The sequence below is a fragment of the Colobus angolensis genome, unplaced genomic scaffold (genome assembly GCF_000951035.1).
Source record: "Colobus angolensis palliatus isolate OR3802 unplaced genomic scaffold, Cang.pa_1.0 Scaffold536, whole genome shotgun sequence".
In the NCBI taxonomy this organism is placed as follows: Eukaryota; Metazoa; Chordata; class Mammalia; order Primates; family Cercopithecidae; genus Colobus; species Colobus angolensis.
In genome coordinates this window covers 206,124-233,242 of record NW_012118888.1, presented here as the reverse complement: position 1 = coordinate 233,242, position 27,119 = coordinate 206,124, and the positions used below count along the sequence as shown (strand labels likewise).

The 27,119-nt window shown below is 48.3% G+C and overlaps 1 protein-coding gene across 2 annotated transcripts in view; it reads left to right on the top strand.

The window, feature by feature from the left end:
- Positions 1-12,665, top strand: part of NSDHL (NAD(P) dependent steroid dehydrogenase-like) — a 45,259-nt gene extending 32,594 nt beyond the window's left edge. For both annotated transcript variants that reach the window (XM_011961121.1, XM_011961119.1), the window contains 5 exons: positions 1,690-1,836; positions 5,849-5,977; positions 9,177-9,319; positions 10,883-10,985; positions 12,086-12,665. In XM_011961121.1, coding sequence (XP_011816511.1) covers positions 1,690-1,836; positions 5,849-5,977; positions 9,177-9,319; positions 10,883-10,985; positions 12,086-12,418 — 855 coding nt within the window. In that variant the 3' untranslated portion in view covers positions 12,419-12,665. The remainder of the gene's footprint in view (positions 1-1,689; positions 1,837-5,848; positions 5,978-9,176; positions 9,320-10,882; positions 10,986-12,085) is intronic.
- The last annotated feature ends 14,454 nt before the right edge of the window (positions 12,666-27,119 follow it).

The following is a 27,119-nucleotide window of genomic DNA, read 5'->3' as shown; positions in this document are numbered from 1 at the left end:
GCCAGGATGGTCTCGATCTCCTGACCTCGTGATCCACCCATCTCGGCCTCCCAAAGTGCTGGGATTACAGGCTTGAGCCACCGTGCCCGGCCAGAATGTCACCATTTTATACTCAGTATATTGATTATTGTTCCAGGCAGGGACTATCAATAAATAGTGAGGTTAATTGGTAGAATTAACATGCTGCAGATTAATTATCAGTTGCAAGGGAAAAGGTACCTTTTCGATGGCTGGAATCTGTCAGCCATCATCATCACCACGTGCTTCAACTTAATATCAGCAAGAATGGGACAAACTTCCACCTCCTGAGGTAATTGCCTGAGAAGGGCACACTGCCTCTGATGTGGTGTTCTTACCGAAACCATGAAACCTGAATCTAATTGTGAGGAAACAGACTAATCCAAACTGAAGGACAGTCTATAAAATAACCAACTCAAACCCTTGAAATATGGCAGCATTAAAATAAGACAGAAAAGATGGGAATTTGTTTCAGATTAAAAGAGATGGAAGAGACATGAGGACTAAATACTACATGTCATGCACAATTGGATCCTGGACCCCAAAAGGCTATAAAAGACACTATTGGGACAATTGGGGGAATTTGAATATAGACTAATTATTGGATAAGAATATCATATCTGTTAAGTTTCTTGAGTGTGATCATTGTTTTATGGTTATTTAGGAGAATGCTTTTGTTCTTAGGAGATACCTGGTGAAGCATTTAGAGGCAGCATGATGCCTGCAACTTACTTGACTTGTTTCAAGAAAAATATATGATTGTGTGTATGTAGAGAGAGGGAATTGTGGCAAAATATTAATTGGCACATGTCATAATTGTCTTTTGGTGACAAGCATGAATCATACTTAGATCCTATTACTTAATTAAGGTTTGACAAAATGGTGACATGCTATTAGTCTTCATTTAGTAGCTCTAATCTTTATACCTTATGCAGAATAAATATTTGGTTCTTTCCCTTCATTTACCAGTTTCAGAAAGAATTTTTATTCTTACTTGTGGTCAAGCTGTCCATTTTTTGCCCAGTGGGAACCTCTTCACGTTGGCACTTGAGTGCTTTTAACATGACCCCAGTAGTATTAACTAGCTAGCATCCTCCACTCTCTGGTACAAGGTGTGCCTGGTTCATCTTCTGTATTTCCTGTCCCGGATCTGCAGTCAGCCATTTCTCTCAGGAGCTCTTGTTCCTTTTAGCAGTAGATCAAACAGACCTGTTTTAAAAATCCCTTTCAGGGTGCCGTATTGTGTCTAGTTTCACAGGAAGGAATATGCCTGTTTATTGGCTATTTACTGTCTTTAATGGTGTGGAACTTTTTCATATGATTCATAGTTTCTGTCTGAGTTCACCTTCCTGGGGAGTTTTACCCCCTAGGTGCCTGCCCTGAACCACCCAAAAGGATGTTGCCTCTGTGTGGATCCCACAGGCTTCTCATGCCCCAAACCCCTTTTGATTGGGGACTAGTTAGTAGGGAGAAGGTGATTAAAGGGACAACTTGGTTTCCATCCCATGTACTTCAGTATCACTGATTTTTTTTATGAGAAGGTATTTCCATATTGATTATAGAATTATGAGACGAGGAACCTACAAGCCACAGGTTGGAGAGTGAAAACGTGGGAATGCCGTTGACCTGTCCAAGCAGGAATGATTATTTTGTCTTTGTTTGCTTTTCCAGGATCTGTACCCAGCTCTGAAAGGTGTAAACACCGTTTTCCTCTGTGCATCACCCCCATCAGCCAGTAACAACAAGGAACTCTTTTATAGAGTGAATTACTTTGGCACCAAGAATGTCATTGAAACTTGCAAAGAGGCTGGGGTTCAGGTAAGGGGAAAACTGGAGTGAGTGCTGTCAGGAGCGTGTGGTAGCCCTTTCTAAGGGTGTAAGGTCGTAGCTCTTGCAGTCTCCCTGGGCCTAGGCCAGGTTGCTTCTTCAAGTGTTGGGAAGATCTTAGAAATTACCTTGGAGTCACTGGGGATCGTGAAAGTCTGCTTGCCAAGGCTGATTTGAGATGTAATATTCTAACTGCACACAAATAGAACGTCTGAGGACCTCAAGGCAATATTAGCCTTCGGTTAAAGAGCTGCAGAACTTAGACATTGCTTATATTTTTATTGTGATAAAATATATATCACATACAATTTACCATCCTAACCATTTTTAAGTGCAGAGTTCAGTGGCATTAAGCATACTCACAATGTTGTACAGCCATTACCACCATCCATCTCTAAACCTTTTTCTTCTTCCCTAATAAATCTCTATACCCATTAAACAGCAACTCCCCAATCTCCCTTCCCCACCCAGCCCCTGGCAACCACCCTTCTACTTTCTGTCTCTGTGGGTTTGACAACTATTAGGGACCTCACAGAAGTGGACTCATATACTGTTTGTCCTTTTGTGTCTGGCTTATTTCACCGAGCACGATGTCCTCAGGGGTCATCCATGTTGTAGCATGTGTCGGAATGTCCTTCCTTTTTAAGGCAGAACAATATTTCATTGTATGCATGGATCACATTTTGTTTATTCATTCAGCCATCAATGGCCATCTGTGTTGTCTTCACCTTTTGGCAATTGTAAACATTAGTGCTGTGATCACAAGTGTACAAATATCTGTTCAAGTCCCTGTTTTCAATTCTTTTGAGCATACACCCAGAAGTAGGGTTGCTAGACCATATACTAGTTCTATGTTTAACCTTTTGGGGAACCACCACATTGTTTTCCAGACCTTGCTTATATTTTAAAAGAAAAGCAAACTGTGTTTACCCTTAGCCAATAGAAACCTGTTATAACTCAGGCCTGAGGGGATACAAATTTCTACCCATTGAAGCTTGCTGCATTGTTACCAATCCTGGTTCTTAGAATTGTCTTTATAGGACTCCAGCCACTGGCGAAAACAGTTCCCTGTCAGCTCAGCATCCTGACCCTCACAGGGACGCATGCCACAGGTACTGCGTAAATTAAGAGAAAAGATTGAAGCAAGCCAGGGGGTTCCTCTCCCAGCAACCTCTCCTGGCACTGTTGGCTGGTCCCCAGCATCCCCAGCATCCTCAACCAGCCCAGCAGGGTTGGAGCTCTTCTGGGCTTGGACCCTGGAAAAGATCAGTTATAACTGACCCCTAGCAGTTGACAAGATGCTTTGCCCTGCTGCAGTTATCACCTAATTAGCTCCTCCGTAGGTAACCAGGGGCTAAACGATGTCTCTTTGCTAGTAAATGGGAGAGGTGGGGTCAAAGCGGATTCTCCAAGTCCCAGACTCTGCACTGTCATGCTGATGGAACTGGAGCCCTGGGAAGGGCCCTGCTGCTCTTTGTTAAATGGAAGGTTCCTGGCATACAAAAAAGATTTGCGCCCCAGGTGTGGCAGCTCACACATGTAATCTCAGCACTTTGGGAGGCCAAGGCAGGAAGATCACTTGAGTGCAGGAGTTCAAGACCAGCCTGAGCAACATAGCAATACCCCACCTCTACAAAAAATTTTAAAAGCCAGGTGTGGTGGTATGCACCTGTAGCCTCAACTGTTTCGGGACGCTGAGGCAGGAGGATCACTTGAGCCCAGGATTTTCAGGCTGCAGTGAGCTATGATCCCAACACTACACCCCAGCCTAGGCAACAGAGCAAGACCTTGTCTCTTAAAAATAAATAAATAAAATAAACAGGATTTGAGGAGAAAACAGCACCTCTCCACTCACCACAGTATTTAAGTAACAACATTACTGGCGTGTGTAATGTGTGCCCATCCTCGATGCCATTGCTCTCCTCTTTTAGCTATGGGTAGCAATTCTGACTTTGGGTTTATTTCCATTTGCTCCATGTGTAACCAATATAAGGTATTGGATTGCATGTTATAAGATTTTATAAAATGATATCTTATTGAACAGATCCTCCTGCAACTTGCTTTTTTCCCCAATGTTATGTTTTTCTTTCATCTTGGCATATGTAACTGGTTCATTTACTGAAGGGGCAGAGTAGCTTAGTATGTAAGAGTGCAGAAAGCGATTGCTGTGTTGTACTGAAGGAACAGGAACATTTTCCAACACTGAGATCAAAACATTATTTAATGTACTTTTTTTCTCAAAGTAAGAACATTTAAGTCTTTAATCCACCAGGAATTTATGTTTGCATATGGTGTGAGATAGAGATCTAACTTTTTTCCATGTGTATAACCAGTTCAGTGCCATTTATTGCATAATCCGTCTTTCTGCATTGCTGCACACCATCTGCAGCATGTCTTAGGTGTTTGTGTCTTGCATGGGCCTGTTCCCAGGCTCTCCCCTCTGCCCCATTGACCTCCCTGTCTGCCCATGCAGAGAGGCTTTGCCTTTTTAGGATAAGTCTCAGTGAACGGTAGATAAATCACCCCCCAACCAATTTCTTCAAACTTTACTTGGCTATTCTGAGCCCTTTGTTCTTCTACATATATTTGGCTTAACCAGTTCCTTGCTAAAGCCAGCTGAGACTGCTATTGTAATTGCATTGAACTTGTACGTAATTTTGGAGAGAATCGACATCTTTCCCATATCGAGGGTTGCTGTCCATAAATATGGGATATTTTTCTGTTTATCTCGCTCTTTAACGTCTTCAATAGAGTTTTATACTTTACTTCGTAAAGATTTTGCATATCTCGTTAAATTTATTTGTATGTACTTCATTTTTTGTTATTTAATAACTTTATATTACATTTCCAATTACTGCTAATATATAAGACTAGTTAATTTTTGTATATTGATTTCTAATTCAGCAACTTTGCCGAACTCTAATATTTTCTACATATTTGCCTGTTTTCTGTGTAGATTTTTCTCTCATCTGCAAGTGATGGAAGTTCAGTTTCTTTTCAAATCATTATAAATTCTTGTTTATCTTACTCTACCACTCTGGCTAGAGCTTCCCATGCAATGTTGAATAAGAGTGGGAACGATATGATTCATGCTAATGGTGTCCGGTGTTGGATGAACTGCTCTTAACCAGCAGGCTGGATGCTGGGGACCCTCATAAGAGAGCATCTTCCTTTAGAATAGCATTTCTTTTTTTTTTTTTTTTTTTTTTTTTTTTTTTTTGAGACAGAGTCTCGCTCTGTCGCCCAGGCTGGAGTGCAGTGGCGCCATCTTGCCTCACTGTAAGCTCCGCCTTCCCGGTTCACGCCATTCTCCCGCCTCAGCTTCCTTAGGCTGAGGAGTAGCTGGGACTACAGGCGCCCGCCGCCATGCCTGGCTAATTTTTTGAATTTTTTAGTAGAGACGGAGTTTCACCATGTTAGCCAGGATGGTCTCGATCTCCTGACCTCGTGATCCACCCGTCTCGGCCTCCCAAAGTGCTGGGATTACAGGCTTGAGCCACCGCGCCCGGCCTAGAATAGCATTTCTTAAGAGGTCATGTGGTGTGTGTATTCCTATGTGTGTTCACATGGCCAGGTCACTATCAGAATAGCCAGTGATCTTTTTGAAAGAGACATCTTCCTAGAAGTTTGCGGGCTGCCCTTCACTCACAGAGAATCACTGTCATAGTGAGGTACCGTGAATGAAAGTCTGTTCTAGCTCTCAGGTGTGATGGGATAGAAAAAAAATGTGTTATCCCTTGTTTTGGAACCAAGATCTCTTGATGCTTGGTTAGAATGTAATACCAAAGTGTGTCTGGAATCCACATAGCTGCAGAAGATAGTGATCTTTGGATTATTTTAAGAAGGCCTGAAAAGCAAAGGCATTGCAGCAAATAATTTCTGCAGTGCCTCGAATGCGAGGCCAGCGAAGGGATGCCCCTTGATTCTCTTTCATACAGGATCATCGCACTGTTTGAATCATGGTAATTTGTGACTTTTATTTTTTCTTACCTTCCTCTGTCAGAAACTCATTTTAACCAGCAGTGCCAGCGTCAGCTTTGAGGGCGTCGATATCAAGAATGGAACTGAAGACCTTCCCTATGCCATGAAACCCATTGACTACTACACAGAGACTAAGATCTTACAGGAGAAGGTGTGTACTTTGGAACTGGTTGAGTGAGCAGACTGAAGGGTTTAGAATCCTAAGAAAAATGTTTATGAACTTATGAAGTTCATATTCTGAGGCCTACGTACCTGACTTGAGATGTAAAATTTGTGGGTGAAATTAAATTTAAAAATACTGTGAGAGGCCGGGCATGGTGGCTCAAGCCTATAATCCCAGCACTTTGAGAGGCTGAGGTGGGCGGATCACCTGAGGTCAGGAGTTCGAGACCAGCCTGACCAATATGTTAGTGTTAAAATGGTATTTCAGGCCAGGCATGGTGGTTCACGAAGCCTATAATCCCAGCACTTTGAGAGGCTGAGGTGGGCGGATCACCTGAGGTCAGGAGTTCGAGACCAGCCTGACCAACATGGCAAAACCCCATCTCTACCAAAAATACAAAAATTAGCCCAGCATGGTGGCAGGCGCCTGTAATCCCAGCCACGTGGGAGGCTGAGGTATGAGAATCGCTTGAACCTGGGAGGCAGAGGTTGCAGTGAGCCGAAATTGTGCCATTGCACTCCAGCCTGGGGGACAGAGAGAGAGAGACTCTGTCTCCAAAAAAAAAAAAAAATACTATGAGAACAGAAAACCCTGTGTTCTGAGTGTTTTCCAGGAGTATTTTCCTTGTTTAAAGGTCACAGTTATCCCATCATCACCAGATTACAGATGAGGACTGTGGTGCACAGAGAGACTCAGAACCTTTCTAAAGCTGTGCAGCCAGGAGGTGGCTGACTCCAGGCAGTCTGTCTCCAGAGCCTACACTCCACCCTCAATGCCATGGGAGCTTCCTCCCTTGCTATGGGAATTTACAGCAGTTGCAAGTGTGCAGACAGGAATCAGGCTGGAGGCACCTTCCTAGTGGCACTCTCGCCCCCTCCCTTACTTAGAAAAACAAACAACGGAAGGATCTTGCTTTATTTTAAGGAAAAGTACTTTTCCACTTGGCAAAACAGCTTCATCAGAGGGCACCTGATTTTAGTGTGGTTGGAGTCAGCCGCAGTCGCTGCCAAGCCTTCCGGCTGCCGGGGCGATGGGGCCCCTGACAACTGCTAGCTACAGATGGGGATTGTCACCCTGAGGCCATCCTAAGCTGCAGGCCAGGAGTGCTCCTGAGCCTGGGATAGCTCACCTTAGCTGGGTAGCTGTGAGTATACCCCTCCCAGGTGTGTGTGCAGTGTATCACATCCACTGAGGTTTTCTTTCAAAGCCAGTACGTACTGAACTGGAGCTGAACACCGACCTGGCTACCTGAGAGCCAGCTGCCTCCCGGCTGGTTGCTGTATTTTTTTTTTTTTTTTTGAGATGGAGTCTCACTCTGTCACCCAGGCTGGAGTGCAGTGGCATGATCTTGGCTCACTGCAACCTCCACCTCCCAGGTTCAAGCAATTCTTCTGCCTCAGCCTCCTGAGTAGCTGAGATTACAGGCATGTGCCACCACGCTCAGCTAATTTTTGTATTTTTAGTAGAGATGGGGTTTCACCATGTTGGTCAAATGGTCTCGAACTCCTGACCTCATGGTCTGCCCACCTTGGCCTCTCAAAGTGCTGGGATTACAGGCATGAACCACTGTGCCCAGCCTGTTTGCTGTTGCTTCAGCTCAGAAAGTCCTGGCAGAACTGGTCCACAGGGAGACACAAGGGCCACCCAGACCAGGGGTGGAGGCTTGACCTTTGGCAAGCCACAGTCCTGGCTCCAGACTATGCTATCTCGCTCCTTGGAGCACCCATGTGCTCGAACTTGGCCCGAGGAGTACTAAAGCCTCCATGTGCCTTGCAGGCAGTTCAGTCACCATGGAGGCCCTGTGCATTCTCAGCCCAACATGCCGGATACTGACTGCCACCAGAGCTGAGCCCACCGAGGCTCAAGAGCTTCAAATGATGGCCTTGGCCCAGACCATCAGTGTCTCGCTTATATCAACTTTTGGGTTCTCAACTGGAAATAAGCAAAGCCTTCAGATGACTCTAGCAGTAACTCACCTGGAGCCTCCTTTCAGCCAAGGTTGATACCCACTGTTGGCTTTATAGCCTTCCTGCTGATCATAAACCAAATGTGATGGGGAGCTAGGACTCCTTCACCTCTCTTCCCTTTAGTAGTAGAGATGAGCCTTGGTGGAGGCCATTTGAGGGCTTATTTAGTCATTTCCTCCATCGCTGTGGAGACCAGAGGCCCGGCGGGAAGAGGAGGGCCAGCTCTGGGAGTCTGTGGAAACGAGGCAGCTTTTCCATTGTTGAGTAGCTTAAGATCACTGGGGCCAACACATAGACCAGCACTTTGCTACCATAGAGTAGAAATTCAAGGTGACATGACAGCAGGAACCGTACTTACCAAGCATACAGACACGCACTGAAACAACTGACGTGGGCCATCTTGTGTAATTCGCATGCAGCCCCATCAGGGTAGGTACCTCTATGATCACCAGTTTTACCCGCAATAAAACAAATCCTTTGGGAAGTTTTGTTACTTTTGAGGCAAAACCCATTTCTCTGTACTTTAGGCTCTTGAGTTCTAGTTTGTCCATGAGGTCACACAGAAGACACCCTTTCCTCACAGTGGCAACAGGAGCACTGGCTCTGGACCAGGCACTGCTCTGAGGACTTTACATGTCTCGGCCTCCTTTGCCCCCCAGCTGCTGGCCTGTTTCTCTCCGGGCATGGTCTTCAGACCCTTCACCTTCTCTGACCTTCTTCTGGGCCCACTTGGGTTTCTCAGAGCCCTCCCCTCGGAGGTGGTACTCAGAATTGCCTGGAACAGACCTGGCCTGGTGGAAACGTGGGTGGCACGTGCAGTTCAAGGTACTGGAGGCTCATGGCTAACTTGTTCACCAGAACCTTCAGATCTTTTCCACAAACTGCTGCCGAGGCATTCTTCTGGCAGTGTTGGTGGATTTTAGCCTTTGAACCCAACCCGGGGCCTTCTGATCTGATCTTACCGGTTTTTGCCCGGCTGTCTGTCCTGCATTTTCAGATTTTGGTGTGAGGGTGGGTAGGGTGGAGAAGTAGCCCAGAATTATACCAGCCACTGATGTAGGTTGTCAGTTCAAGGCAGACCACTGCTCAGTGGCCACATGCCAGCAGAGTGTGTCATCTGTCTGTCCCCCATGAGTGGTGCTTCTCACCCAGTGAGGCACTCTCTTGGCTTGGGCCTAGGAATTTGCAATGAATGTGCTCCTTCTCCCACTCTCCTCCAGGCAGTCCTGGGTGCCAACGATCCTGAGAAGAATTTCTTAACCATAGCCATCCGCCCTCATGGCATTTTCGGCCCAAGGGACTCACAGTTGGTACCTGCCCTAATTGAGACAGCCAGAAACGGCAAGATGAAGTTCGTGATTGGGTGAGTCAGCCCACAGCGGCTCTTCCCTAGTCCTTCCTGGTCCGTGCTCGCGTTCTTATGTGACTGTCTTGGTCCATGCAGGCTGCTGTAACAAAATACCTAATACTGGGTAACAAACAACAGACAGGTTGGAGGCCGGGAAGTCCAAGATCAAGGTGTTCCCAGATTGGGTGTCCAGTGAGGCCCTGTTCCTCATGAGTGGCACCTTTTCACCATGTCATCACATGGTGGGAGGGGCAAACAGGCTCCCTTGGGCCTCTTTTATGAGAACACTAATCCCATTCCTGAGGGCAGAGCCCCCATGACCTAATCACCCCCTAAAGGTCCCTCTTCACAGTACCATTGCATTGGAGATGAAGTTTCAACAGATGAATGAATGTTGCAGGGATACAAAGATTCAGGCCATAGCAGTGACCTTGTCTACTGTCCTCTGTGTTCACTTCTTGTAGTTGCCATAACAACTTGCCACAAAGTAAGTGCTTAAAGCAACAAATGGATTCTGTCCCAGTTTGGGAGGCCAGAAGTCCACAGTTAAGCTGTTGGCAGGGCTAGTGCCTTCTGGAGGTTCACAGGGAGCGTCTGTTCCAGGCCTCCACCCTAGCTTCTGCTGGCTTCTGGCCATCCTTAGAATTCTGTGCTTGGAGAGGCGTCACTCCTGCCTCTGCCTCCCTTTCACATGGCTGTCTTCCTTGCTTTCTGTGTCCAAATTTCCCTCTTATAAGGACATCATTCCCTGGATTTAAAGCCCACCCTACTCCAGTATGAGCTTAACTAATTGCATCTGCTGAGCCCCTATTTCCAAATAAGGTCACATTCACAAGGTCCAAGTGGACAGAAGCTTTGAGAGGATATTGTTCAGTCCAATGTACCCTCTCAGGTAGGCTGGGAAGGTATTTGTGACCCTGTCTGGAAATTGAAGAAACTGAGGCTCAGAGGGGAAACAATGGGCCCAGGGTCAAGGGCCAGGGCTTGACTCTCCTTGCATCTTGGAGGGCAGGTGGGGGGCATTACATTTCTCCTCGGGGAAAGTGTAAGTGGAGGGGCCTCCACAGGGGACAACAGTGTGACTCTCTCCCAAGTAGGCCTTCTCTTCCTTCATTTCCTCCTTCTCTCCTCTCTTTCCTCCTTTTTCCCTCTGCCTTGCCTTCCTGTTTCTCACTTAGCCTCACTGCTACCCTGACTTGTCACCTTGAAGGATTACAAGGAGACTGGTCAGTAAATGGGAGACCAGAGCAAGGCGTTGGCCCCGTGTCTCCTGGGAAGGGGCTGAAAAGCTGCGACCCAAATCGGGACAGGAGAGACAGCACCAGTGTTGGCCATGCTGGAATGGGTGGGCAGGTCCCGCAGCTTTCAGATTCCACTAACCCTGAAGACCCAGGAGTCCCGGCCCAGTGTACATCTTTAACCAGTACAGGCATCCATGAGTGCCTGGACTGGCCTTGCCAAGTGAGGTGGCAGCCATTCTGCAGGTCACAGTCTCTCAAATGCTGAGACTTGGGAGCAGCCCTGACCTTCGTGCAGGGGCTCCCAGTACGTATTCCATCATCCCTTGTGCGCCTGCAGAAACGGGAAGAACTTGGTGGACTTCACCTTTGTGGAGAACGTGGTCCATGGACATATCCTGGCTGCAGAACAACTCTCCCGAGACTTGACACTGGGCGGGAAGGTAAGGCCTGCTGCCCCCGTCTCTGCACGGGCGCCTTTCTGCGGGTTTCTTCTTGCCACTGGCTTTGCTGGCAAGTTGCTCCTGTGATCCTGTGTTGTGGAGGATCTGTATTAGGACCCCCTGTGCCAAGGTCAAGCCCCTCTGATCGAGCATGTGGTGTTACTGCAGCATCACCTCACTTGGGCAGCCAAAACTGGGGAGCTGATGATGTACAGACATTCAGGACACAGTCCTCTGTGGCCCCCTGACCTGGCTGCCCACCTGTTGGCATGGCTCCTCGTGGCAGGAGCCCATGTACATTGGGCAGGGTGCTTGCTCCTCACCCTTTCTCCCACTCATTCCTCAGGTCTCTCCCTCCCTTGCTGTTTGGTCCTCTTTTATTCTCCTGAACCTCTACCGTTTTCCCGCTGATAACTTTCAAAGAAGTTGGGAGTAGGTGGGTGTGGCTTTTTCTTTTTTTTTTTTTTGAGACAATCTCCCTCTATCACCCAGGTTGGAGTGCAGTGGTGCGATCTCAAGCTCACTGCAACCTTCGCCTCACTGATTCAAGCGATTCTCATGCCTGAGCCTCCTGAGTAGCTGGGACTACAGACCTGTGCCACCATGCTCAGCTAATTTTTTGTACTTTTAGTGGAGATGGGGTTTCACCATGTTGGCCAGACTGGTCTCAAACTCCTGACCTCAGGTGATCTGCCTGCCTCGGCCTCCCAAAGTGCTGGGATTACAGGCGTGAGCCACCATGCCTGGCCCGGGTGTGGCTTTTGATTTAAAACAAGCCCAACTCCGTCAAGAAATGTCATATGAGCAATTCATTGCATCCAAACATATGTAGATGAGTTTTATGATGATTAACACTTATCGAATTAACAAATGTGCCTTTCCAAGTGCAATCTATGCTTCACTTAAAATCCTGGCCCATAGATAAAACTTTCATGATCGGCCCTTTCTACGCCTTAGCAGTTGTGCAATTGAGGGCAGGCCACATGGAACGCTGCAGCAGTTAGGCAGTGAGGATGCAATCTGCATGGGCTTAATAGATGCCTCAGCTTTGGGCAGGTGGGGGTGGTGTTTCCAACTTCCTGTTCTTGTTCTCCCACCAGGCATTTCACATCACCAATGATGAGCCCATCCCTTTCTGGACATTCCTGTCTCGCATCCTGACAGGCCTCAATTATGAGGCCCCCAAGTATCACATCCCGTACTGGGTGGCCTACTACCTGGCCGTCCTGCTGTCCCTGCTGGTGATGGTGGTCAGTCCTGTCATCCAACTGCAGTCCAACTTCACACCCGTGCGGGTCGCACTGGCTGGCACATTCCACTACTACAGCTGCGAGAGGGCCAAAAAGGCCATGGGCTACCAGCCACTAGTGACCATGGATGATGCTGTGGAGAGGACCGTGCAGAGCTTTCGCCACCTGCGGAGGGTCAAGTGAGGGATACCGAAGGCTGGGCTCTCTCGACACGTTCCCCAACCAGTCACTCCTTCCCCTGTGGAGTGAAGAAATAACATCCTTCCAATGAGTTTGCTCTGAGCCTGTGACTCCTCCTGCTAGGCAGAGAGTGCACCCTACTACTTCCATGACAATAAAGGCAGTAAAAACAGATATATCCTCCTTCATGGAATTGGATTTGGATTTCTTGAAGCAGGCAGCTTCATATTATACTGATTTGTTCTCTGTCTTTTTGTGTCTTTCTGTATATCCCCCTCCCTTGCCCCCTCTTCTGGGTTATACATTTCATTCCAGTGTCCCTATACATAATCAAGGAAGCTGTAGGAAGCTACAACGCATTTGTTAGTTGTGATGGAGAACCGTTTCCATGCAGACCAATACTAGAGTGAAGCCTCTAGACTTTGTGCAAGATACTGCATCTTCAAAATATCCCGGAAGAAAAGCAGAAGTTGTTAACACACAGGTGAGACTCTACATGTACATTTCATACTGACAGTAAGCTTAGAGCAAAAGCTGAAAGCTGAAATGACTGTAATTCAGTCTCAGTTGCTTGTTCAACTCCTTACATGCTTCCACATTCTCTTTCAGGTACATTGTTTTTTGTTGTTGTCGTTGTAGAGACAGTCTGAGTGTGTCTCTGTTGCCCAGCCCAGAGTGCACTGGCCAATCACAGGCCCAATCAGAGAGCACTGCAGCCTTGAACTCTTGGGCTCCAGCAGTCCTCCCACCTCAGCCTCCCGAGAGCAAATGTGCCGCACCACACCAGGCTTGCGCTGTTTTCACGAAACATTTATCAACAGAGTTCTGTTGTTTTTAGAGGCAAGGCAGTGAGCCAGCCCAGTGGCACGCTGTTTGATCTGTTCAGCTCCTCTCCTAATGTGGGACACTGGGCTGGGTGACAGTAAGCCAGGGAAAAGGGGCTGCTTGCCTGCAGCTCACCCTCAGAGCCCTTCAGGCCTGTTTCCAAAGGGCGTAGCACAGAGGATGATTCCTCTGAATGAGGAGACACTGTGCTGCCCTCTGCTGATGGGACAGGGGGATATACACATAAATAAGATAGCCTTGGCCCCGAAGGCACTTAGAATCATGAACTGAAGATATGTTCGCAAGCCCCTATAATGCCAGGCAGGACATGATACACACACTTAAGACGCGGTGGTACATATTCACCTTCTGTTGGGGAGATGATGCCTTGAGTCGGACCCTGAAGAATGGATAAGCAATCAAACTTACTGTTGGAGTTGGCATTTCAGGCTAAAGATGTCAGAGTGTCACAGTCAATGGCATGTCATAGTTTAATTAGCAGCACGTTGTGTTTGTTAGTGGTCCATGGGATATAATGGTGTCTTAGATTCGGTGAAGGACAGACATGCCAGCCTGGTTTGGGGTGGGAAGCCAGCCAGACTGATGGTGCAAAGCTGAAGGGGATGTACTTTTATCTCCTAGGCAGTGGGGGCCAAGCATCAAGGAAACCATCATGGCTCTTACGTGGAGCCTTCAGACAAGAGGCAACAAAGGCCCACGCAATGATGGAGTTGGGCGGGGGCAGTAGGGTCGGGAGTAGAAATGAAGCCTTACAAGAAATGGCCTGGAAGGAGTCTGAGCTCAGCACCTGATTTCCTGTGGGGAGTGAGAGGGAGGGAGGAGGCCACTCAGGCTGGAATGAAGCTGCAGAGCAGCTCTAAGCTAGTGGGAGGATGGTGTCGGGCCTGGAGTGGGTGAGGCCAGCAGACCTTGCTGATGAGCACCAAGGGCCAAACTGCCCTCGGCTCCGACCTAACCACTTGCTCAGGAAAATGCTAGCTGCCATCTAGACCAAAGATGTCCCTCATGGAACCAGAGTCTTCTCTGCCCTCTCTGTTCACTCATTCAGAGCACACATATTCACTGGGCCCCGCCCTGCCCTGCCCTGCCCTGCAGTGGTGAATAAAACACGCAGCCCACAGACCAATATATTATTCAAAACTGCTGCAGGTTCCAAAAAAGAACAGTGCAGGGTGCTATGAGAGGGACATAGGGCTGCAAGTAAGCCTGGCCGAGGTGGCGATCCCGGCAGAACAGTTGCGGAAGCAGTGTCTGCTCAGATCCGAACGATGAGGCTGTGCACAGAGACCCTGAGCCCCCCGCTGGCCAAGCTAACGCCCTCCCCGCCGCTCCTTGTATTTCCCTGCATTCCTGACCCAGACTTACCTCGACCCACCTGTTTGGAGAAAGTCTAACCACCAGGAAACCACAATCTCAGTACCCCCTGAGAGCTCGTTAGAAACCATCGGGCCCCACCCCGGACCTACTGAACTGAGACCCTGGGCTTGGGCCAGCACTCCCTTCATAAGCCCTGCGGATGGTTTCTGACCAGTGAAGGAGCCTTTCTACAGGTCACTGAGTCCAGCTAGAACCTCCCCTTGGCCGCAGCAAGACTGAACTTGCCCTGCTCACAGGCCCAGGGCCTAGGGGCCACCCCCACCCATTTCTTTCCTAAGATGGCATCCTGGAGTGTGGACCCAGGCCTGTGCCTGTCCCTCATGTCACATCCCATCTGGAGAACTGGGGCCAAGGGAAGGCAATTCTCTCCCAGACTGGAGACAGCTAAAAGCCCTATTGCCAAGTGCTGCGTGTCCTTTGGGATAATCTCATTCAATCCCTCTTCCTTCCCTTCCCTGGCGACACTGACCGAGTTCAGCACCTGACCCCATCTGCTCCTAGTCCAGGTATCCTGGGACAACCGACCTGATCTGTCTGCTTACTCTCGCCCCTCCTCCCATCCAGCTGCTGTGTGTAGACCCAGGGTGTCCTGTCTCTCCTCTGCTAAAAACACTAAAGCGGGGCCCGATTTTCTCCCAGCCCACGTTTCCAGCTCCTTCCACTGGGCTTCACACCTGCTGTGTTGTAGCCAAATGGAATCATCGTTTCCTGTTCACACCCTGTCATGCATCCCCTGCTCAGGCTGTCATGACTGCATGCTGTGTCCTCTCCCCACAGTGTCCCAGGTCCAGAATGGCCCGCTCCCTTCCTCTAAAAAGCCGGGCCTGATCCTCCCAATTGGAAACCACCTATTTTCTCTGGATTCCCAGCCCTGGGGCTCGTGACCTGTGCCTAATTTTGTGTTTCCTATTTGTGCTTTTTCCCGCCCCCACCAGGCCAGGAGTTCTTAAGGACAGAGGCAACCACTGTCCCCACAGCATAGTGGGTGCTCAGGAAACCTCCCTGTCTTATAATCCTGGAGTCACAGTGCAACAAAAGAAAATGGTCCCAGGAATGGGGAAAGGCACAGCCCATGAGACTGGGTTGAAGCAGAGAGAGGCTGCCAACCTGACATTTGGATGGGGACTTGGGAAGTCTGTGAACTCCATAAATTCGATGCAGCCTTTGGATTGTGTGTGTGTATGTGTGTGTGTGTGTGTGTGTGTAGGTGTGTGTGTGTTGGCATGAGAGGGCACATGGCTTTCATCAGCTTCTGAAAAAGGACCGTGGCCTAATAAAAACTAGTGAGTGGTGGGGGACCAGCAGCTGTCAGGGGAGGGCCGGGAGAGACATGCCAAGGGCAGAGTGGGGCTCCCAGGCCTCATCGTCACCCCGTCTGTGCGTGTGGCTGACTGTTCCATCATGGGGTCCGTGGCTTCAAAACAGGGAAGCAGTGGAATCCACGAGGAGGAGGGCTCGCCAGACAGGACGGCAATGGTTGAGGCCTCTGGCCCCAGCCCTCTGGGCTGTGGTGCCCATTGCCCCTGGAAGATTCTTAGCTTTCTGGATGAGACAGCCCTTGCTGGTGCAAAGCTCTACCTTCTGCTGAACTGAAACACCATTGGATGTGACTTCACTTGTCCTCCCTCATCTCCTCCCTCACCAAACCCCAGCAAATGCAGCTTACACAGGTGCTGTTCCCTCCAGTATCCCACAGCTCCTCAGCGGCACCGTCCTCTGCTTGGCTCACCTGCCTCAGGGCACCTGCTCCTGCCGGGCCATCCACTCTTCTTCAGACTCCATCTCCAACATCATTTCTTCTTTGCAGTTGTCCCCCACAGGTCTCTCTGGCTTCATACAATGGCTGGCCTACATCTCCATCAAAGCACTTCCTCTGTCACAGGGCAACCATCTGCTTAGCTGCCCAGATAGAACTCTACAAACTGCTTTGCTCCTCAAGGGCTTTTGATTCGTTACCTGTTCCAGGGAAGTAAGGGTGCCCAGTTCGTGTGCCAAGACTCCGAGGGCATTGACAGGAGAAAGCCACCAACTCATTGGCCAGCTGGGGGAGCCCCAGAGAAAAGAGGCCATGGCCAAGGGCACTCAAGGGCAGTTAGCAGAGCCAGGGCTGGACCACTAGCTCCTGATCCCCCAGGCCAGCGCACCCCAGGTCACCCATTCAGATCCAGGGAGCCTAATGCTACATAGGTGCCCATGCGGGAAGGAGGCAGTCAGGACACCGGCTCCAACCTGAGGTTCTCTTAACATGAAGGGCTGAAAAAGCACAAATGGATCATTAGGAACTGTAAGAAAGAAGATATGTTGGCAGACACTAGAACCTTCCATTCCAGTATGTAGCTATTTTCACCAGCACTGCCTAGTCATTGATCGTGGAAGGCTCCAAAGGATGGTGGACCCAAAGTCAAGACTCTTTGCCACCTCTGCCTCTTACCGGCCCTAGGGGGTTTGTTCGTATTAACTCGTTCGGCCCAGAGAATTTCCCAGAGAACTTTCTAGAGTGACTGGGGTAGGGGAGAAAAGGAGGGAAGAGGATGGAGGCCTCTCACCTTCTTTTGTCCTGTATCACTGCCTGGCTCCCAACAACACTTTTGGGATGCCTCTTGGAGCAGGTACTGGGAGACATGCACACCACTGGCTTTGTTCTCCATGGGGGGCAGGGGGAACATCAATTCAAAAACTTTTAACTGGGCATCTGCTGTTTCCAAAGGGATGCAGAAGTGACCAAGATAGAGCCCTTGCCCTCAAAGAGCTCACAGTCCCATAGAAGAAATGAAATGCAGACATTAATAACCCAAGCGCTCCTTCCTTTAAGAGCAGAGGTCAGCAAACTATGAACTCAGGCTCCAATCTCGCTTGCCACCTGCTTTTGTAAATACAGTTTCGCTGTCACACAATCACATCCATTTATTTACGTATTGTCTAAGACTGCCTTTTCACTACAATAGCAGAGTTGAGTAGTTATGACAGAGGCCATTTGGCCTACAAAGCCAGTCAAAATATTGACTATCTTACCCTTCATAGAAAAGGTTTTGTGATGGAAGAATGAGGTCAGAGAAAAAAAGAAGAAAAGGAAAGGTTTGTCAACCCCTGCTTAAGAGTGACTGAGAGGCCATGAGCACATGATGCTCAGCATCACTAATCATTAAGGACGTGCAAGTCAGTACCACAGTGCAACATCACCTCACCCCATTAGGATAGCTACTATCAAAACAAAAAAATAGGCCAGGCACAGTGGCTCATGCCTATAATCCCAGCACTTTGAGAGGCTGAGGCGGGCAGATCACTTAAGATCAGAAGTTCGAGACCAGCCTGGCCAACATGGTGAAACCCTGTCCCTACTAAAAATACAAAAAAATTAGCCGGGCATGGTGACAGGTGCTTGTAATCCCAGCTACTCGGGAGGCTGAGGCAGGAGAATTGCTTGAACCTGGGAGGCAGAGGTTGCAGTCAGCCAAGATCACACCACTGCATTACAGCCTGGGTGACAGAGCTTGGACTTGATAACTCCCTGGAGGGTGACATGGTGATATTTGTGTTTGGATGGTGGGGAGAGTGCAGGGAGAGGGACCAGAGGTGGGGCACCAGTAGGGAACTACCTCTAGTCCAGGGGAGAGACGATAAGAGTGTGTCTATCCTGAGGAACTGGCAACGGGGCTATGGTGCAGACATAATGGAGAGATGCTTCTGTGCAAGAATGAACCATCCATGGTGATTGATTGGATGTGGGGCTAAGGGAGGGGAGGGGAAAAAGAGAATTAGGAGACTGAAGCTTAGAAGAATTGGTGGCCAACCATGCCTTCTGCTGAGCTAGGGACCCAGGAGAGGGCGAGATCTGGGCAGCAGCAAGGAAGAAGCCGAATTGCATTCTGGCCATAATGAGTTGAATAAACCTTGGCAGTTTCCAGGTAGAAAAGTCTAGAAAGCAAGAGATAGTTACTTCAGACATCTTGGCTTATTGCTGCTACCGAAAGCCACAGGAAAAGCAGGAGGGTGAAAAAATGGGACCCTGAGAATTAAGAAGTGAACCAAATACCCAGGTGTCAAGGAAAGCTAGGGAGGAGGGATCAAGCTTGAGAGGATGGTCAGCAGCGTGGGTGGTGCTGGGAAGTTAAAGAGGCTGAAGACTGAACAAGGAAATGTCCCTGAAATCTAACACTGAACACCCACTTTATAATTGGCCTTGTGCTGGGGATAAGAGCCACCGTGGTAGACAGTCTATCCAAGAGCCTTTCCAGAGCTCCTGATCTAGCTAAGGGAAAAAACCACAATTGATTCCAGCTGAGCTAAGCTGAAGCTGGAGCACAGACTATTTGGCAGTACACTTGTGCCCAGCATGGATTTTCATACCCTGCTCATGGACTTGTGTCCTTCATCCTCCCTTCCATATTCTTCCTTGATGGTGCTCTTCTCAACTGTAGATTTTCTTAGACCTTTCAGGGACCCATCCAGCTTCTGACCCAGACAGTGCTAGCCAGGCTGTGGGCACTCCAGGTTTGTTGAGTGGTTTTGATGGGAGGAGATTAGAGGAAAAGCCAAAGATGAATGCTGAGCAAAATGATAGGAGCAGGGCTGTAGGAAGGAGAGTGCCTCCTCAGTCAGCCAACACCTTCCCAGGTGGTCAAGCACTTTCTCCTTGGATCCTCAACAAGCTTGTTGAGTACAGCAGGGTCTCCCATTACCCCCTTTTTGTATAGGGAAGCCCAAAGCTTCAGACAGGGAAAGGGGCTTTCTGAAGATGCACAGTGAGTTAGGGACAGCATCCTTTTCCTCAATGGCCTTCTACTCTCTTGGGATAATGTTGAGTGGCCTGAACTCCTTGCCTATTCACTGGCTGGGAACACTGGATGTATTCCTTTCCTATGACTACTGTGTCAGATTACCACCAGTTGAGTGGCTTAAAACAACACAAATGTATTATCTTATAGTTCTGGGGGCCAGAAGCCCAAAATCAGCTTCACTGGGCTAAAGTCCAGGAATTGGAAGCTCTGAGGTTTGTGGAGGCTCTGAGGGAGGAGTTCCATTTTCTTTCCTCTTTTGAGCTTCTGGTGGCCACTTGTTTTCCTTAGCTTGTGGCCCCTTCTTCCATCTTTGAAGCACATTACTCCAATCTCTGCTTCTATGGTCATATTTCCTGCTCTTCTTCTGTAGTAAAATCTCCCTCTGACTTTCTCTTATGCGGACACTTGTGAGTACACTTAGGGCTCACCCAGATAACCCAGGATAATCTCCCCATTTAAAGATCTTTAACTTAATCGCATTTGCAAAGTCGCTTTTGCCATACAAGGTAAGAAGAGTAACAGGTCTCAGGGGACCTTCATGTGGACATGAAGCTGGCTAAGAGAGGCAAGCCCTTGGGTAAAGTGCCACCTCACAAAAGACCCTGCTTGGCTTCAATAGTTTGAGGACCTTGAGCAAACTCTGCTAGATCCCTACAGCCCTGTCTGCCAGAACTATCCAGATCGCTCACTGGGCTGGTTTGGCACCAGCCAATGGTTGTGAAAACTGTACGGAAGTCACCAGTAGGATGGTGCCAACTTAGTGCTAGAAAATGTGGGAGGATCGGCAGGGCAGGTTCAAAAAGGCCCAAGAATCCAGCGGCCCAGGTGAGCAAGTGCCTGTACCAGCACTGCCTCCAGGCTCGGGACTGGGGCTTCTGATCCTGGGTCTGGACTTCAGGTCCTGCACGGGAGGGACTCAGACTTACACATCCTCTTTGTACCTTGTTTGCTGCTGGGATTAGAATTTAGGGGAGTGAAGTTCAGGGACTAATCTAAGGCCTCCCAGCCAAAGGTCACCTAGCCACAGCCCAAACAAAGGGGCTTCTGACATGGTCCTAGGTGGCACTGAGACCAAGCCTGCAGAGACTGGACCCTGTGAGAGAGGCAAGGCAAGGCCCCAGGGCACTGCAGGCTGTTCAGGTGAGGGCATCTCATGCCACCGTGGAACCAGGAGCTCCCAAGGTCCCTATTCTGTTAGCAGTGTCTGATTGTTGAGTGTCTGATTGCTCCCTTCTCCAAAGCCAGCTCTGGCCTAGAACCCTGGGTGCTGAGACACTGCCTTTGGTGAGCATGGGCTGCCCAGGAGCTCTAGAGGGACTCCTGCTGAACTGGGGGTCCTCTCTCTGCAATGCCTTCTGCCCTGTCTGCCTGCCTGACTCCCACATGTATCTCTATGGGCTAGTAGCCTGGTCGAGTGAGGCTCCCTCTGTGCCTGTCCAGCTTGGCACCAACTAATGATTGTGTCCAGGAGCTCTGGACCTACCTCTTTCTAGACCAAGGAGTCCTCAAAGGCAGGGCCTGCTGGGAGCCTCCCTGTGACCCCTGCAGTACCAGCACAGGCATTCGTGCCATGAGTTGAATAGAACTGAAGAGAAGGGAGAAGCTTCCTGGGGGTGAGTAAGAGGAGGCCTGAGAGCCCAGGAATAATGGGAAAATAGTAATGGCCCAGGGCTAAAGGAATCCTCCAGAATCCGAGTTCTGTGGATCCAGGTTGGCCTGGGACTGCCTGAGAATGGGGCAGGCCCTGCCCAGAGGTCTCTTGGAGCCAGCCTCCAGCACCTCCTCAGCCTGACCTTCCTCCTTCAGTGTTTAGAGCTGAGAGAGCAGGCTACGGGGCACGTAGGTCAGCCCTGGATTGCTTACACAAGTGGGCCAAGACTCCAAGAGGGGTTGAGATTTGGCCAAGGTATTTGAAGAAGGAATGCCCATTTATGAAAGAAGAGCTATTACAACTTCTATCTCCTTCTAGAGTCTTCTTTCCAGCTCTTCCTAAAAAAGCATGGCCCTCTTAATCATTCTCAGGCTCCTGTGCTGAGAACAGGAGTGAGGAAGGGAAGCTCACAGGAATGGAGCACCCACTGGCACTGGAGATCAGATGGGCACTATTATATGTTGGATAGTATTCCTCCAAAAACTATGTTGAAGTCCCAACACCCAGTGCCTGTGAATGTGACCTTATTGGGAATGAGAATCTTTGTAGATATAATCAAGTTAATATGAGATCATTAGAGTGGGCACTAATCCAACATGATGGTGTCCTCATAAAGAGAGACAGAGACACAGACATGTGGGAAGACAGTCACGTGGAGATGGAGGCAGAGACTGGAGTGATGCAGCCACAAGCCAAGAACACCTGGGGCTACCAGAAGCTGGAGGAGACAAGGATCCTCCTCTAGAGGCTCCTGAAGGAGCATGGCCCTAATGATACCTTGTTCTTAGACTACTGGCCCCAGAACTGGGAGATAATTCATTTATGTTGTTTCCAGCCACCCAATTTGTGGTACTTTGTTCCAGCTACCCTAGCAAACTCATACAGACACTTTCACAAATGTCTCACAACAGCCTCGCAGCCAGGCAGAGGTGGCAGCATCGGCCCCGTCTTCTCTTTCTAATGTCAGCTTCTTGCATTACCTCTCCAGGCTTGCCACCACCCCAACTGTGAATAAACAGTGCTCCTCATCTTCAAAGCCCTTTGGAAATACTAATTAACTCTCAGCTAATTGGATGAAAGAACGTGAAGCTCTAATGACATCATCTCCATTCTGTGCCCAGATCTAGCCACAAGCGAAATCTGGGACTGCTGGGCTATGAGCCTTGTCTTGTGGAAACATGTCGTGCCCAGGAAACATGGCCAGGGATGGCTTTCCACTCACTTTAGCTCCATGGGCTTCAGAAAACAGCCAGCTGTGGGCACACTTGGCCAATCAAGCACGCATAACACAAACGGTTTCTGTGATTAAGAGTTTGTGTGGGTGTGTGTGTGCGTGTGTGTTAATCACATACCTTTGCACTTTGCACATCACCAAGATTGTCTTATTGGCCGTTCTAAACAGAAGCTTACACAAACACGTGTACTGTCAAATATTCCTCAGAATGCCACCCTGTGATCCTGAGGGCCTGTGTACCCCCTGCCTCATAGAACCAAGAAGAATCCCTCTGTGTCCAGGGCCCCAGGGGGTGAGCATCGGTTTTTCTGGGCAAGTAGCTGCCTGCGAGGCCTGGAGGCAGGAGCCTGCAAGTCAGAGGCCGTCTGAGCCAGGAGCCAGAGCTGAGAGAGATTCTGACCAAGGCCAGAGGGCGGTGAGGAGGAGGCGCAGGGCGGGGGCTGTCCCCACCACAGCAGGGTCTTTGGTGGACAGACAGTAGGCATGCTGCAGTGGACAGAGGCAGGAGACGAGGGTTAGAATCCTGCCTTTGACTGTGCCACTCATTCACCTGGATGACAGTGACAGGCCCATTCCAGGTCTGCCTGACTCCATGCAGTCTCTCCGTCCTCTACCCTGTGGCCAGGAGCACCATCCATGCACCAGGCAGATCTGCTCCCGGCACTGAACACTAAAATCCTCACCCGTGTGTCCCAGGGGATGGACTTGAACATGATGGGTACTACAATGGCCGTCTTTGTTCAATAACAAAGAAAGAAAGAAAGGCCATTCCTGCTCAGTTATCTTTCAATCCTTCAGATCCTGAAAAAAAAAAAATTTAAAAACTAGAAAAAAAAACCCCAAAACCTCAGAGTTCCATGCTCTTAAGGTTTTTGACTTTGTATTGAAGCATGATATACACTTTAAAACGTGCATGTCATACATAAGTGTACGGCTTGATGACTGCTCGCAAGGAGAACATATCCATGTCAAAGAACCCAGACCGAGAAACAAGATGGCCACTACCCTGACATCTAGCAGCAGAAATTAGTTTCACCCGTTTTTCTGTTTTATTTAAATGAAATCGGCCGTGCGCAGTGGCTCATGCCTGTAATCCCAGCACTTTAGGAGGCCGAGGAGGGTGGATCACCTGAGGTCAGGAGTTCCAGACCAGCCTGGCCAACATGGCGAAACCCTGTCTCTACTAAAAATACAAAAATTAGCTGGGTGTGGTTGTGTGTGCCTGTAGTCCCAGCCACTTGGGAGGTCAAGGCACAAGAATCACTTGAGCCTGGGAGGCAGAGGTTGCAGTGAGCAGAGATCACGCCACTGCACTCCAACCTGGGCGACAGAGCGAAACTCTGTCTCAAAAAATAAAAATAAAAAATAAAAACAAGAAATCACTCTATATGTGCTCTTAGGTGTTTGGCTTTCTTCCCTCAACATTATGTTTGTGAGCTGCATCCATTTGTTTCTACACTCATTGTCATTGCTGTAGAGCATTACATTGTGTGAAGATACCACAAATGACTTGTTCCTTCTACCTTAATGGGCATTAGAGTTGCTTTTGGCTATAACAAATAGTTCTGCTCTGGGTATTTCTTGGGTATATGTCTTTAAAAACATCCGTAGGCTGTTGACTGGGAACCTGAAAGTGGGATTACTAAGTCAGAAAGTATGTGTGTATTTGGCTTTGGTGGGTAAGCTGAGTTTCCCAAGTGGTTGTACCAATGTACCCTCTCCACCAGTAAAATACGAGTATTCTAGTTGCCAACAGTTAATATTTCCTGTCTTCTTAATTTTATTTTATTTTTTTATTTTTGTATTTGTTTTTAGAGACAGGGTCTCATTCTGTTGCTCATGCTGCAGTGCAGTGGTGCGATCTCAGGTCACTGCAGCCTCCCACTCTTGGGCTCAAGCGATTCTCCCACCTTAACCTCCCGAGTAGCTGGGACAACAGGCGTACATCACCATGCCCGGCTACTTTTTTATTTTCTAGTTTTTTGTAGAGAAGAGGATCTCACTCTGTTTCCCAGGCTGTTCTCAAACTCCTGAGCTCAAGCAATCCTCCCACCTCGGTCTCCCAAAATGCTGGGATTACAGCTGAGCACCACTGTGCCCAACCTGGAGTTGTTTATTTGTTTGATGTATTCTGGATGAGGGTTTTGTTGAAGATGTGTATTATGAAGATCTGCCACATGTTAAGTATCCTTTCACTTTCTTAACAGTGTGTTTTGATGAACAGAAGTTTCTCATTTTAATATGGTTCAATTTGTCACATATTTGGTCACACTCAGCACTTTTTGTGTCACACTTAAGAAATCTTTGGCTGTTGCAAGTTCACAAAGACACTCTCCTATGTTTTTCTTCTAAAAGCTTTATTGTTTTACCTTTCACATTTAGGTCTGCAGTTCGTCTGGAACTGATCTTTTTATATGATGTGTAGCAAGGATTCATAGACATTTTTTTTCCATATGGGTACCCAATTAACCCAGCACTTTCTGTTGAAAGGCCAGTCCTATTCCCACTGCCCTGCCCTGTGGTGCTAGTGTGTCTTTAGCTTCTCAAACACTTGCTAACTCTCTGATTTGGTGTTGGAAGTGTTAATGGGTTAAAACAGTTTGGACCCCAATTATCAATCAAACACTTATCTAGGTGGTGTTGTGAAGGTGTTTTGCAGATGTGATTAAAGTCCTTCATAATTGACTCTAAGTATGGAGATTGTCCTAGATCATCTGTGCAAGCCTCAACCAATCAGTTGGAAGGATTTAAGAGCAGAGCTGAGACTGCCCTGAAGAAGAAGAAATTCTGTCTGTGGATTGCAGTTTGGGCCCACATCCAAGAGTTCCTGCATGCCTGCCTTACGGATTTTGGACCTCCCCAGTCAGCCCCCACCACCACATAAGCCAATTCCTTGCATAGATATCTTAATATGTATCTCCTACTGGTGTTCTTTCTCTGGTGGAACCCTGACTGATACATGCCTCCATCTCCCAAACAAGACCCAAATGGTTTTAATAGTAAATTCACTAGCCATTCACCACAGACTAGGCAAAGAGGGAACCCTGACTAATGGGAATGGAATGGAAGAGGAAAATGAGTCTAATCTCAATCATGAACATAGATTTAAAAAAAAAAAAAAAAACTCTACAAAATCTTAGCCAAGTGGCCATATTCAAAAGATCTTATGCCATGACCAAGTTCATGTTGGTATACACTGCAATTGCAAACCAAGTCTTGCCAGGCCAACTCATCTTAATGGAAATGAAGAAATTCAGTTGAGAACGGTGGCAGACCAACAGTCAAACTTCTGAATGAAATGCACTTTAATTCAATATCCTCATCCTTGAATGTCTTCATATCTTTACTATCCTTGGTACTTTCATGCCCCAGGACCCAAAGCTGAGAACCAGCTTGAGGAAGTATCCTGGGCCCACAACTGATTTGGTTCCACCCCTACGTCTGTTTCCTAAAACTCCCTGTCTCACTGTGTCCACCTCACTCAGAAGCAGTAGTCCTCAATCCTTGGAGCACACCTGAGTCTGCAGGGATACCTGTTAAAAATGTGAACTGTCCCCTGGGGCAGGTTAGTTGACCCAGTGGACTCACGTCTCTGAAAGGTTCCAGCTGACTTGCATTGGTGTCCAGGCTCACCCACTTTCCAGCTGTGTGGCTTTGGGCAAATGACCTCCCTGCTCTGAGGCTCAGCATCCTCCTGTGAACCATATAGCCTCCCTAGCCCAAAGGGGAGGGAAGAGTCACAGCTCCTTTGCCCACCAGGCAGGGTGCCACATGGTGGTAAGGGCAGCAGCCAGTGGGGAGCAAGGGAAGATATCCTTTGGGCAGCCTGGGTCCAGGAAACATAGCTCTGCCTTGCTCAGCCCCAGGAGGAGCCGCACTTCTGTCAGGCTCTCAGCAAGGTCAACAGGAGCCGCCAGGCTAAGTGTACATCCCCCTGAAAGAAAGACAGCCATGGGGCATTTCCTGCTGGGGACTGGTGAAGTCCTTGCTCTCCTTGCAAGCAGCCAAACATTCAAAGTGAGACTGCCAAGTTCAAGTCATCCTCTGATCCTTCTAGAAATATCCTACTAAAAGCCAATCACATGTTTTCTTTCAAATGTGTCATTTTGCACAGATGTTTAAACTCTGGCATAAGCAGCAGGTTGCATCAGCCTCTCTTATATCTAAGGCCTGTAGGATCCCAATAATTTAATGTTGGCCAAAGGAAGAAAGCCTCCTTACAAAGTGGCAGAAAGAAAAGGATCAAGACCTCGAGAGGGTTTTCTCAGGACACCTACTAACAGAAGCACTGTGCATCATGCCCAGCATGTAGTAAGCCCTCAATAAATATTAGCTTTATTATTAGTATTGTTAGCACAGCTCCCACGAACAGTCCCTGATGCCGCATGTAAGTGGCTAATTGAGCAATTTGAACCCAGTGGGGTAATAATCTTGGAAGTTAAGAGTCCAGGTTCTAGAGTAAGAGAGCCTAGGTCCAAATCCCAGCTCCACCACTCACTAGCCCTTCCGTGCCTCAGTCTCCTCATCTGTAAAATGGGGATAATAATAGTATTTATGTCATAGGGCTGCAGCAAGGATGGAATGAGATGTTTTCAGTAGACTGCTTGGGACAGCACCTGACATAAAAAGCATTAAGTCAACATGGACCCTCAAATCACCCCCTTCAGCTGAACTTTGTCAAATCGGCCTTGCCCCTCTATTAACAGAATCTTGAGCAAGTTTCAGAAGTTACTGGTGTCTTGCAGTTGTTAAAACTCAGATCAGATTAAAATGCCAATCTCAGACTCAGTTTCATTCTTCCCTACCCAATGCAGTGCA